The sequence below is a fragment of the Numida meleagris genome, unplaced genomic scaffold (assembly GCF_002078875.1).
Source record: "Numida meleagris isolate 19003 breed g44 Domestic line unplaced genomic scaffold, NumMel1.0 unplaced_Scaffold180, whole genome shotgun sequence".
NCBI classification, from domain to species: domain Eukaryota; kingdom Metazoa; phylum Chordata; class Aves; order Galliformes; family Numididae; genus Numida; species Numida meleagris.
Window position 1 is genome coordinate 80,173 of NW_018363597.1, and position 12,794 is coordinate 92,966.

At 45.2% G+C, this 12,794-nt stretch overlaps 1 protein-coding gene across 13 annotated transcripts in view; it reads right to left on the reverse strand.

Moving 5' to 3' along the window:
- SMARCD3 (SWI/SNF related, matrix associated, actin dependent regulator of chromatin, subfamily d, member 3) overlaps positions 1 to 12,794 on the reverse strand; it is a 96,582-nt gene that overhangs the window by 23,022 nt on the left and 60,766 nt on the right. For all 13 annotated transcript variants that reach the window (XM_021382098.1, XM_021382097.1, XM_021382093.1 and 10 more), the window contains 3 exons: positions 4,049 to 4,171; positions 2,152 to 2,247; positions 1,545 to 1,646 (listed from right to left, as the gene is read on the reverse strand). In XM_021382098.1, the coding sequence (XP_021237773.1) occupies positions 1,545 to 1,646; positions 2,152 to 2,247; positions 4,049 to 4,171 (321 nt within the window). The remainder of the gene's footprint in view (positions 1 to 1,544; positions 1,647 to 2,151; positions 2,248 to 4,048; positions 4,172 to 12,794) is intronic.

Genomic DNA, 12,794 nt, shown 5'->3' on the forward strand with positions numbered 1-12,794 from the left:
AAGTGGACACCTGCACGGATAGAGTTTTAACTTTAATTTTCTGGGGACTTTGTTCCACAGGTGAAATACCCCTTTCAATGGTGGAGGTTGCATAAATATAAACTGTTCAGATGTGCACCACCACCACAGTTATTCCATGTCTAGTGTTTGAAAAGAAAAAAGGACACTGTACATGTGCCATGCAAACAGGCTACCTGTATCATGTGCTTTAGATAATGAGTTGCACACAGAGCCAGAAAAGAGTTTTTCTGTTTACTTTTTATGCACAATTTGGCTTTAGGGAGTGGAAGACAAAGAAGAATGATCCTGCCTCTGAACTATCAGAGGTTAGCCACAAATAGAGAGCAAGGATTCAGGATGATACTTTGCTATTTCTAATAATCGTTCAGCTGCCTCCCATCAACAAACTCCCTTGGAACTCTTTTTTTCAGGCATGTTCCCACAGTGCTGCTGCATATCAGAAAACGTACCCGATCACAACTTGTCAATGGAATCTATTTCTTTTCCTGACTTCTGTAGTACAACTCTTCAATTACCCTGCTTTACATTTTTAGCAACATACATTCTTTAGGTACCCTGGAGTCTGGTGCCTCTTCTAGTGTACTCATATTCATGAGTAATATTTGCTACATTCTTCTGCAAGGATTACCTTGTTGGGTTTCAGGTCATCCAAAGTCGGATTTATAACAAGACAAAACTTCAGGGTAAGAAAACATCTAAAAGCATAAATTTATAATAATGGTGATCATAAACTCTAATTATATTTTCCTAACAATAATGATTGCCGCTATATCAGCATCTCAGTTAAGTCATGTGCTCTCTAAAATTAATAACATTTTCTATTCTAGGAAGACTATCTTAACTTTTCCTTTTTTTTGTTTGTTTCGTTTGTTTCCTGTGACTGGAATCAGGAAACTGATTTGGAAGTAAGCTTTGCTAGCTCTGAAGTGGATCTCACTTTTTTTTGTGTGCGTTCAGTCCAGATACATACAGTATAATAGAACTACTACTGGTAAAAGAGAGGAAGCAGGAATGCTTAAAAAGCCTTGACAGTAATGCCAAGTCTAACCCATGCAGGCAATATTTTATGCCAGATCAGAGTGACAGTATAACCAAAATTTAACAATGTCAGAAAGCTGTGTGTCTGCTCTGACAATACACTGCCACAGCTGCACAGCTGGTTCAGGTACCTTCAGCAACAGAAAGGCCTTTGAAATGTAGCATACAGGAAACCTCCCCTTCATGTGCATCTTACCTGACTATTTAGCAAGAAGTCTGAGGGGGCAATGTATAATCTTTCTGCAGGTAATACTAATCTTCATCACGCCAAGAATAGTATTTTGCCAGACTACTATAGAAACTCATTTGATGTGCCCTCCTAATATTTTAAATCATCTGGCAGGTTGGTATAATTATAATCTCTTTGGACAATGTGACACTCTGTGTCCACATTTATTATTTCTTGATGAACGTGACAGGATGAATTTGCTCTGTTGCAGTATGCCCTAACAGGTGTACTTTCCATGACAAAAGCATACACTGACCTGGTAATCCAACATCAGGAGCAATGTGCAGCGCACACTGACATCACCAGGTCTTTTCACCTGGAAGCCATCAGTCTCCTGAGTAGTGGGAGTTCTGTGCCACTGCCAAAAATAAATAAAGCAAGCCTTTAGCCCTAAAGCATTAACATGATACAGAAAACTGCGTGTCCATCGATGGCGCATCTTGCACAGCGCTCCAAACAAAAATAAGACAAGCAGTAAGCCCTCGAACAACTTCCAATTAAAAACAAAAACAAACCAAACAAAAAACCCACATCATTTCTTGCTCTGCCCTTACAAGGCTGTTGTAGCCTGTTCTATAACCTGTCTGGATGCCAGTATGCTTTACCTGTCAGGAGAAATGTGCACACTTTTTCATTACATGCATTCTTTTTCTAAGAGTCACACTACATCACTACTACACTTATGTTTTCATGCTATATAGATTCTGTTAGTAAACATTCCAAAAAAGAATGATACTTTGAAACCTCTGAAAACACCTTGAGATAATAAATTCAACGTAACTTAAACAAGGTAGGCAACAGGCACATAGCTGTTTATCTGTGCTAGTACAGCGTATGCATGCAAAGGTGCATGAATTTCCTACCTCCACAAGATGGTTGTCAGGTCCATAAAGATCTTTGTCCAGTTCAATGACTAAACTCTTGAAAAAAGATGAAAACTTCCGTTTCTGTTTGCTGAGCTGTATAATCAGAAGAAACATAAATGTTTTAGACTGTATACAATAGCCTGTGTTAGGTGCTTTCTTCTCTGGCTCTTTACTCATACAGATCACAAGTGTGATCAATCTAATCGAATTTTCCCTCTGACAAATGCAGGGAAATAGGCGAAAATCTAGCAGTGGTAGAACAGCACACAGCGAAGGAAAAAACTTCATTGACTCTTTTAATCTTATGTTAATGAACTCTTGCGATGTGAACAAGGTCACTGTATGCCTTTTAAGTTTGTATTTTTTCATAAATGCCAAATTCTTGGTCTAAATTATCAAATAGCAAGTCTTACAGATTAGTCATATGCTAAGTATTTCCTTTTACATTCTGTCCTGTAAGCTAATTAGCAGTATTCGTTGTTTACTCTACAGTTCATACTGTAGAATTAAAAGCTGGGAGATCTATGATCACATAATCTCACTTTCTGGACAACACACTCCACAGTGTTTCTTTCAATCATAGAATCATTTGAGTTGGAAGGGACCTCTAAAGGCCATCAGGTCCAACTCCCCAGCTGTGAACAGAGACACCTACAGCTCAATCAGGTGCTCAGAGACCCATCCCACCTCACCTCAAACATCTCCAGGGACAGGGCATCCACTTCCTCTTTGGGCAACCTGTACCAGCGCCTCACCACCTTATTGTGAACAACTTCTTCCTAACATCCAGTCTAAATCTCCCCTCCTTTAGTTTGACACCATTTCCCCTTGCCCTATCACAGCAGACCTCACAAAAGAGTCTGTCCTCTTCCTTCTTACAACCCCCTTTAGATACAGCAGGGCCACTCTCAGGGCTCCCCAGAGCCTTCTCTTCTCCAGCTCTCTCAGCTTGTCCTCGTAGGAGAGGTGTTTCATCCCTTTGATTATTTTTGTGGGCCTCCTCTGGACGCACTCCAACAGGTCCACATCTCCCCTATACTGCGGACTCCACATCTGGACGCAGTGCTCCAGGTGAGGTTTCAATGATTTTATTCTTATTTACTGGAAATTACTTGGAAGGACATCCTCCTTCAGTTTAAAATTTGCCAGTAACTGAGATGCCATGATAAAAAGTGGCAGGTTTTTCCAATAATGAACTTTTTTTTGTTATTAAAACATATACTCTAATCTGAATTTGTCTAACTTCAGTTTCCAGATGCTGCAGTTTGTTTACCCTTCATTTTCTAGCAAGATTCTGATTCACGCACTGTTATCTCCAGATAGACACACATTGAATGATTTGCTTTCTCCATCTGTTTATCTTATGAAATACTTAGCTTGTGAAGTCTATGTAAATAGCTGACACCCTTATTGGGAAAGCCAAGTCTTCACAAATGAAAGTGAAAACCATCACAGATATTTCTGATTGCTTCAGGTAATAAAACTTCTCTTCCATCCTTGCTCTGACCATCCATAGACCCTCTTGCACTCCCCAAGAAAATGAACAATGCCCTTCTCTTTACTGTCCTACCCCTCACAAGATGCAATGGGCTGCTGTAGGTCTGACCTGCCACCCCTCTCATGGCCTGGATCCTGTCATATCTTTGAAGCAGTACTCCTTCTACATCATCCTACCTGTTCTGTCCTTCAGTCTGCTCTGTTTCCTGCTGCCCACCCCAGCATTGCCATTATGGCTGTATCCCTCACTCCCGCTGGACATACTGCCTTCCTAGCAGCAATAAGCCAGTGCCACCATTTAGAAATGTCTTGACTGAGTGAATGCTCCCAATAAAGCCCATCACCCTACAGGACAATCTCTCTTTCCCAGCCCCACTGAAGCACACGTAAGTCATACGTCATCCAGGAGCTTCCCCTCCACTCGAAGCTCCCACGATGCGATGCTGCCATCAGAGTCATCAGCGTCAGATTTTGCAGGATTAAATGTGTTGGAGATATAAAGTCTCAGCTTCCGCTTTTGCTGTTACACAAAAAGAGAAAAGGACATATCTAGGTTAAGTCCAGGACTCAAGGCAGCCACAGGAAAGATTTTTCAGTAGAGAATTTGCATGTATATGAATATGTTGTAAGTGAGAAAGACAGGACGCTGCAGGGCCAAACCTACGAGGGCTATAGATCCTGTACTTATGGTTTGGATATTTGAGATGTCGTTGTAAGGAAAGCACCATATAACGCCCTTCCTTCCTAGACACTAGCTAGATTGCTAAAATTCAGTTGCACATCTCCTGCTACATGAACATTCTTCATAGTTGCATCAGTTCAGATTTCTAAACTGCATTAAAGAATCCAGCTACTGCTGCAAATCACATGCCCTATGCCCCATCTTACCTCCACCATCATGCACAGCCTGGTATAGTCCTCAACACCCTCCTGCCCCGACATCCGCACTGGCACATCCCTGCTTCCTAGCCTTCTTTTTTATTCCATTTCACTTTAATCAAACATGTTGCAATCCCAGTTCTATGTACTGGAGTGGTCTTTTTCTCTTAATAGTTCCTTCTGGACTCTCTAGTGATATTTCAGTTTTATCTCTGATTCCATTTCCTCTCCTTTTGATTTCCAATGGCATTATTTCCATTCTTCTTTTTACCCTGGCAACTCCATCTCTCCTCATATTTGCCCATATCCAAGTAGGAATTGTGTCTGTTTTCCACAAAATTTGACACATCATCACTAACAATCTTCTGTAATAGAAGGTGATCTTGATCACATCTGAATATTTTAGACATCTTCCTTTCTCTTAGCTTTCAGTTTCTAGCTTCCTTATACAGTCCACCTAAAACTGAGTTAATGACGATGCCTAATTCTAAGAATCTAAGAATAATTACAAATAAAAATTCTAAGCAATAGCTGTCTTTAAACCTGCAGGTATTACTGACATCTGCAAGTGTGGTGGAAAGCTGAGCCTTTAATCTCTGCTAAACAAAGACATTCAAACTGATAAGTAAAACATGTAACTTGTACCCTGCGGGTCTCCTTTGGAGATTGATCCAAAAGATACTGAAGAATTACAACACTATTAAGGCAGTGATCATAACCCATGAAACACACAGAAATACCCTTGCTCCTGACTCATAATACGTACCTAGGGAAACCGAGCAAATGCAACAGGCTTCCAGTACCAAAGAGGCTTTAAATCTAGAAAAAAGTCTTCAGTAGAAGCAGAATAAGGGAGCACAAAGAAAGAAAACTCATATTTGTTGGAGCTTAAATAAAACCTTTTTTTTTTTCTTAGATCTGAAGTGTTTCTAAACTATGTTTTCCCTGCTAAAGTGTCACTGGTGGTGATTCATTTCTTTACGCTTACCCTTAGTCCAGCAACTTAGTAACTTGCTGGGCGTAGGAAACTCTGTAGGATAACTTCTCAGGGAGACACAGAATTCTCTTTTTTTCTTTTAATTCTTTAAGATACAACAGTGTTTGTGCTATTGCCTTCTCTCTCTCAGAAGTCCCCAAATATCTGCTTGTGCTTCAGACTTCTTACTTGATGAGGCAGTCTCCGATCCTTCCTGCCCCTCCAACCTGCATTCCAGATGGCACAATCTCTCCCTTCCCCCACCCCTGGCCTCCCTCTGAGAGACCTACCACACCAGGTGATCCTCAGGGTCATAGCAAATACCAGTCTCCCTTTCTGTAGCTGGACCACCACCCTTAAAAATAGCTTACATAGTAAACTGCAATCAGGTGTCAGCCATCGCAGTTGTCACAATCAGTAACTCTAGACCCAACTTACAGAATACAGTCAGATCTGCCAAAGAAATTGTGGGAAGTGGTCTAAAAACAACTACGAAAAAAAGCACTTGAGCAATGAACATTACTGGAACAGACAAATGGGTCCTCCACTATGCAGCACTGTAATGACCTGGAAGCATTTCAGCCTCCACAACTACCTCTTTGAGGCTGCTGCCAACACATTTGCCTCCTATTTGTTCCCTTATGAGCTGCTGCTTTACTTTTTACTTCTTTCTTTCTCAAGTATTCGCACTGCCACCCCTCCTTATTCAAGTCTAGTGTTGCCAGCATTACTGGCTCTTCATAAAAGCTACATGGGAATAGCTGTGCTCAAGAAAGCTTGAGACTGACTATATTGGCACAACACCTTTTTATCTGGGAAACTGGACAATAACACCTGTAGAGGAAATGCTAAGTCACAGCTTGAAACAGTGACTGAGCACCTGGTGGGAAGGCAGGGGCAGCCCAGGGGAGCTCAGGTGCATGCAGACCTCATTTAAGGGTTGGCAGTGGAGTTAAGGGTATGTCTCAGGAGGTCCCTGTGTACCTGAGGCCTTCTGGAGGCAAGTAGCTTCTTTCCTTTATTTCTGTGCTCACTGCTGTTGCATTTGAGCAAACCCTCACTCACTGCAGCCTGGGACCTTGCTGCTTTGCTGTCATTGTTGCACTTACCACCACATTACACTTGGTGAGCCAGCCAGGTGTAATAGCAGTATACATACTTAGGATGGGTTACCTTAAAAAGATAATGCGTTGGCTGGTCATTGGATCCCTAATATTCCAAAAGAGGAATTCCTGGGGGAAATTCCTGGATTCCCTATGACAGAGTGTTGAGCAAATTATTGAAGAATGGGGACCTATATGAGACAATGGTTCCAGTATTAAATACCATTCCAAGATGACAGAATTTTTTAATAAATTAGAACAAACTTCCTTAACAACAGAGGAAAGAGTATTAGCAGCATCTGCTGTAGCATAGCTGCTACTACTAAATATTAATGAATCATAGAATGGCCTGGGTTGAAAAGGACCATAATGATCATCTAGTTTCAAGCCCCCTGCTGAGAGCAGGGTTGCCAACCACTAGACCAGGCTGCCCAGAGCCACGTCCAGCCTGGCCTTGAATGCCTCCAGGGATGGGGCATCCATAACCTCCTTGGGCAACCTGTTCCAGCACATCACCAACCTCTGTGTGAAGAACTTCCTCCTAACATCTAACCTATATCTCCCCTGTCTCAGTTTAAAACCATTCCCCCTTGTCCTATCACTATCCACCCATGGAAACAGTTGTACCCCCTCCTGTTTATACGCTCCTTTCAAGTATTGGAAGGCCACAATGAGGTCTCCCCAGAGCCTTCTCTTCTCCAAGAGAAACAAGCCCAGTTCCCTCATCCTTTCCTCATAGGAGAGGTGCTCCAGCCTCTGATCATCTTGGTGGCCCTCCTCTGGACCCGTTCCAAGAGCTCCACATCTTTCTCGTGCTGGGGGGCAGCTGGTGGAAAATCAAAAGTTTCAAAATACCCCCAAAATAGTAGTGGTAAGAATTACTGAAGAAGTACCAACAAGAAGATGGAACTTAGAAGATTTCATAGTTCCTAACAAAAGGAAAAAGCCTCCTCAAGTGACCCGGGCTGCTATGCCTGAGCCACCTGAGGACAAAGAATTGGTGACTGCGCAGTTACTTGCGTAATGGGGGATGCCAGCTTCCCTGCACCTAGGGCCCCCAGATGGGACCAGAGGCCCTATGTTGAATTAACTATTTTTTCGGTCCCAGAAGAACATACAGTGAGTGACAGCATTACTAGACACTGTGCAGAAACCTTGATTATTCATGGTGATCCAACTAAATTCCATGGAGATAGAGCGATGATTGGCGGGTTTAGGGGATAGACCATCCCCATAACCCAGACATGGCTGAAGTTGGGGGTTGGGCATCTCCCACCCTGGGAGTATTAGGTGTCTATTGCCCCAGTCCCAGAGTATATACTGGGCACAGACATACTATGGGGTCTGACTCTCCAGATGGCCGTGGGAGGGTTCAGACAGAGAGAGAGATGGATTAGTATCCAGGCAGTGCAAGCAATATTAAGAGACCATATGAAACATGAGCCTATTTGCCTGCCAGAGCCGTGCCAGATTACTAATTCTAAACAGCATAGACTCCTGGTGGGGGGCAAGAGGATACCTCAAGAACAGCGCAGGACCTAGAAGTAGTAGGAATCATAAGACCTGAACATAGCCTGTGTAATTCCCCCATACGGCCAGTACAAAAGTCAGATAGCACGTGGAGAATGACAGTGAATTACAGAGAATTAAATAAGGTCACACCACTCATGCAGCTGTGCCCAATATCGCCTCCCTGATGGACACATTGAGTAGCAGAGAGAAACCTACCACTGTGTCCTAGACTTGGAAAATGCATTCTTCGGTATTCCCATCCATGAAGAACCGCAAGATCAGTTTGCATTTACACGGGGAGGCGGGCGGTGGACCTTTCAGGTCCTGCCACAAGGGTATGGGCACTCACCTACTGTCATAACTTAGTGGTGCATGACTTAGCAGATTGGAATAATCACAATAACATCATACTGTACCACTATATTGATGATCTCATGTTGACATCTGGCTCACTGGAGGCATTAGGAAAGGCAGTCAATGAATTTACTGCCTATCTATAAGAGAAAGGGTGGGCTATAAACTCACAGAAGGTGCAAGGACAAAGCCTGTCAGTGAAATTCCTGGGTGTGGTTTGGTCAAGGGAGACTAAAGTACTACCCAGTGTGATAACAAACAAGGTTCAGGTGTTCCCTGTCCCCACCATGTCAAGGCAGCTGCAAGAATTTTGGAGTATACTGGGATACTGGCATTCTTTTATGCCTCACTTAGCACAGCTGCTGAGGCCTTTATACTGACTCACAAAGAAAGACAAAGAAAGGCCAGAAATTGGACTGGGGGACAACGGAACAATAGGCCTTCCAGCAAGCAAAACTAGCTGTCACAGAGGCCCAGGCTCTGCGTATATATAATTCCACGCTTCCAGCAAAACTATACGTCCATGTAACTCAGGACGGGTTTGGCTGGGGCCTATGGCAGAGCCAGAACTTCGTTCAAACCCCAGTTGGGTTCTGGTCTCAGGTCTGGAATGGAGCAGAAGAGAGGTATAGTATAACTGAAAAACAGTTATTGGCCACCTACTCCACATTACATTACAGGCAGTAGAGCCAATAATCAAAACAGCTGAAGTTATAGTTAAGACCACCTTGCCAATTCAGGGGTGGGTGAAAGATCTGACCCACCTTCCTAAGACAGGGGTGGCCCAAGAGCAGGCAGTGACACGATGGGTTGCCTATCTCAGCCAGAGGAGTATTCTGTCTTTGTCACTGTTGAAAGAAGAGCTTCAGAAGAATCTAGGCCTGGTGATGTACCACAGTGACACGCCAGAGGAGACAGTGGTTGCTCCACAGGAGAAGAGTCCCATTCAGGAAGGGAAATATCCCATTCCTGAAGATGCCTAGTATACGGATGGGTCCAGCAACGGTATCCCAAGCAACAGGAGAGCAGTGGCATACCATCAACAGATGGTCAGAGTAGCCAAGGGGCAGAAGTGTGAGCCATGTGGATGGTTATGACCAAGGAACCTGGTGATGATATCTGAATATCCACACAGAAAGCTAGGCTGCATACCAGGGGCTAACTCTTTGGATTGCACAGTGAGCCACTAAGGAATGGACTATTCACACCCAACCAATCTGGGGCAGAGATATGCGGTTCAACATTGTAGCAATTGGAAAGACCAACACAACAGAAAAGGCGTTACAAAAGAGGTGGAAGGACCAGCACAAGAGCAAGGTGCTACAAGGAAAGAGAAGTAGATCACTCACCGGTATCAGAAGATTCTGGGCTTGCAGGGAAAAGCTTCCACCAAGAAGGGATCTCTAGAAAGAGATCCTTCCTCAGGGGCAGTCAGCCCTTCAATGAGGCCTAAGAGGGGTGGAGCCAGGCTCCAGCCCTTCTGGTCACACAGTGAATTGCCTCCACCTGTGCTCCCAGGGCTGGCTGGGTCTTTCCTCCAGGTGCTCAATCAGCAGTTCAGGCCGTGACTCAGCAGTTCCCATACAGACACATGGAATGTGGTTAAACAGGACCATACACATTTACCATGTTTCTGGCCACCAGTCTCTACAGTCACCGGGAAGCGATGAAGCCAACACACAGGCTCGAGTCCGATGGATTGAGGATTCACCATCCGATAACATCGCCCGCTGGTTACATTAGAAGCTGCAGCATGCTGGTCAAAAGACAATGTGGGCAGATGCTAAAGCATGGGGGCTGCCCATACAACTGTCTGGTATCGTCCAGGCATGCCGAGACTGTGATGTTTACTCCAAGATGAGACCGAGAGCGTTGCCTGAAACAGTGGCCCATCTTGCTAGAGGACACAATCCTCTCCAGTGATGGCAGGCTGATTACATTGGGCCTCTCCCTCGGTCTGAGGCGGCAAGATATGCCCTGACTTGCACTGACACAGCCAGTGGGCTAATGCAGGCCTGTCCAGTGCCAAGACCAAGCCAGGCATATACCATCAAGGCACTCACCAAGTTGATGGCTGCCTATGGGATGCCTCAAGTCATTGAGAGTGACCAAGGGACTCATTTCACTGGCACAACGGTACAACACTGGGCAGAAGAAAATAACACTGAGAGGCGATTCCACCTGCCATATAATACAATGGGAGCAGGCCTTATTGAATGTTATAACGGTATTCTTAAGGCTGCCCTGAGGACAGACTGTCAGTCCCTGCAGGGGAGGACAAAGTGACTCTACAAAACTCTGCAGGATCTGAATGAAAGGCCTAGAGATGGCAGACCCAGTACCCTGAAGATGCTACAGACAACACGGGGCTCCCCACTTAGGATCCAAATTACAGGCACTGATAATCAGGTAAGACCCCAAACTGGCAATGAAAATAATCTTCTGCTCCCTGCCTCTGAGAATCTAGAACCAGGTACCCATACAATAGAATGGCCTTGGAAGGTGCATGTAGGACCAAAGTGATGTGGACTTGGGGGAGATTATTGGAGGCTGGGGGATTGGTAGTCCTCCCAGAAATAGGTACACGGCCTGCAGACATCGTGGTCAACACTCCGGTTATAAGATTAATAGAATCATAGAATTAGCTAGGTTGGAAAAGACCTACAAGATCATCCAGTCCAACCATCCACCTACCACCAATATAACCCCACTAAACCATGTCCCTCAGTACATCTAAACATTCCTTGAACTCCTCCAAGGACGGTGACTCCACCACCTCCCTGGGCAGCCCATTCCAGCACCTGACCACTCTTTCAGAAAAGAATTACTTCCTAATGTCCAGCCTGAATCTCCCCTCACACAACTTGAGGCCATTCCCTCTCATCCTGTCACTAGTTACGAGAGAGAAGAGGCCGACCCCCAGCTCACTACAACCTTCCTTCAGGTAGTTATAGGGAGTGATGAGGTCTCCCCCGAGCCTCCTCTTCACCAGCTCCCTCAGCCGCTCCTCATCAGCCCTGTGCTCCAGACCCCTCACCAGCTTCATCGCCCTCCTCTGAACACGCTCCAGGGCCTCAATGTCTTCCTTGTAGTGAAGGGCCCAAAACTGAACACAGTACTTGAGATGCGGCCTCACCAGTGATGAGTACAGAGGGATGATCACTTCCCTGCTCCTACTGGCAACACTATTTCTGATACAAGCCAGGATGCCACTGGCCTTCTTGGCCACCTGGGCACACTGCTGGCTCATGTTCAGCAAAGTGTTGACTGACTCACCCAGGTCCGTTTCCTCTACACAGTCTTCCAGCCACTCTGCCCCAAGCCTATAGCGTTGCCTGGGGTTGTTGTGGCCAAAGTGCAGGACCCGGCACTTGGTCTTGTTGAACCTCATCCCAGTGGCTTCAGCCCAGTGATCCAGCCTGTCCAGATCCCTCTGCAGGGCCTTGCTACCCCCAGGCAGATCGACAGTTACTTGCGACTTGGTGTTGTCTGCAAACTTAGTGAGGGTGCACTCAATGCCCTCATCCGGGTCATCAATAAAGATATTGAACAGGACAGGCCCCAGTACCTACCCATGGGGAACACCACTCATGACCAGTTGCTGGCTCGATTTAACTCCATTCACTACCAACTCTCTGGGCCTGGCCATTCAGCCAGTTACCCAGCAAAGAGTGTGCCTGTCCAAGCCACACGGGCTGCCAGTTTCTCCAGGAGAATACTGTGGGAGACAGTGTCAAAGGCTTTGCTGAAGTCTAGGTAAACTACGTCAACAGCCTTTCCCTCATGCATCAGGCGGGTCACTGGATCATAGAAGGAGATCAGGATGGTCAAGCAGGACCTGCCCTTCACAAACCCATGCTGGCTAGGCCTGATCCCCTGGTTCTCCCACACATGCTGTGTGTTGTCCCTCAAGATTATCTGCTCCATAACCTTTCCTGGCACCGAGGTCAGGCTGACAGGCCTGTAGTTTCCTGGGTCTTCCTTACGACCCTTCTTGTAGATGGGAGTCACACTGGCAAGCCCCTAATCCTCTGAGACCTCTCTGGTTGAAGTCACCATTCTTGGAGGTGTTCAAGGAATGTTTAGATGTTGTACTGAGGGACATGGTTTAGTGGGGTTATATTGGTGACAGGTGGGTGGTTGGACTAGGTGACCTTGAAGGTCTTTTCCAGCCTTGGTGATTCTATGATTCTAAGAATGCATGCACATTTTGCCGGTTCGTGTTGAAAATTATAAGCCTTTTATCCAAGTGGCTTGATTCAGCCCTAACTAGTTACAAGTAGCATAGTATGGTAAGGCACAATTTCTGATAGCATGTA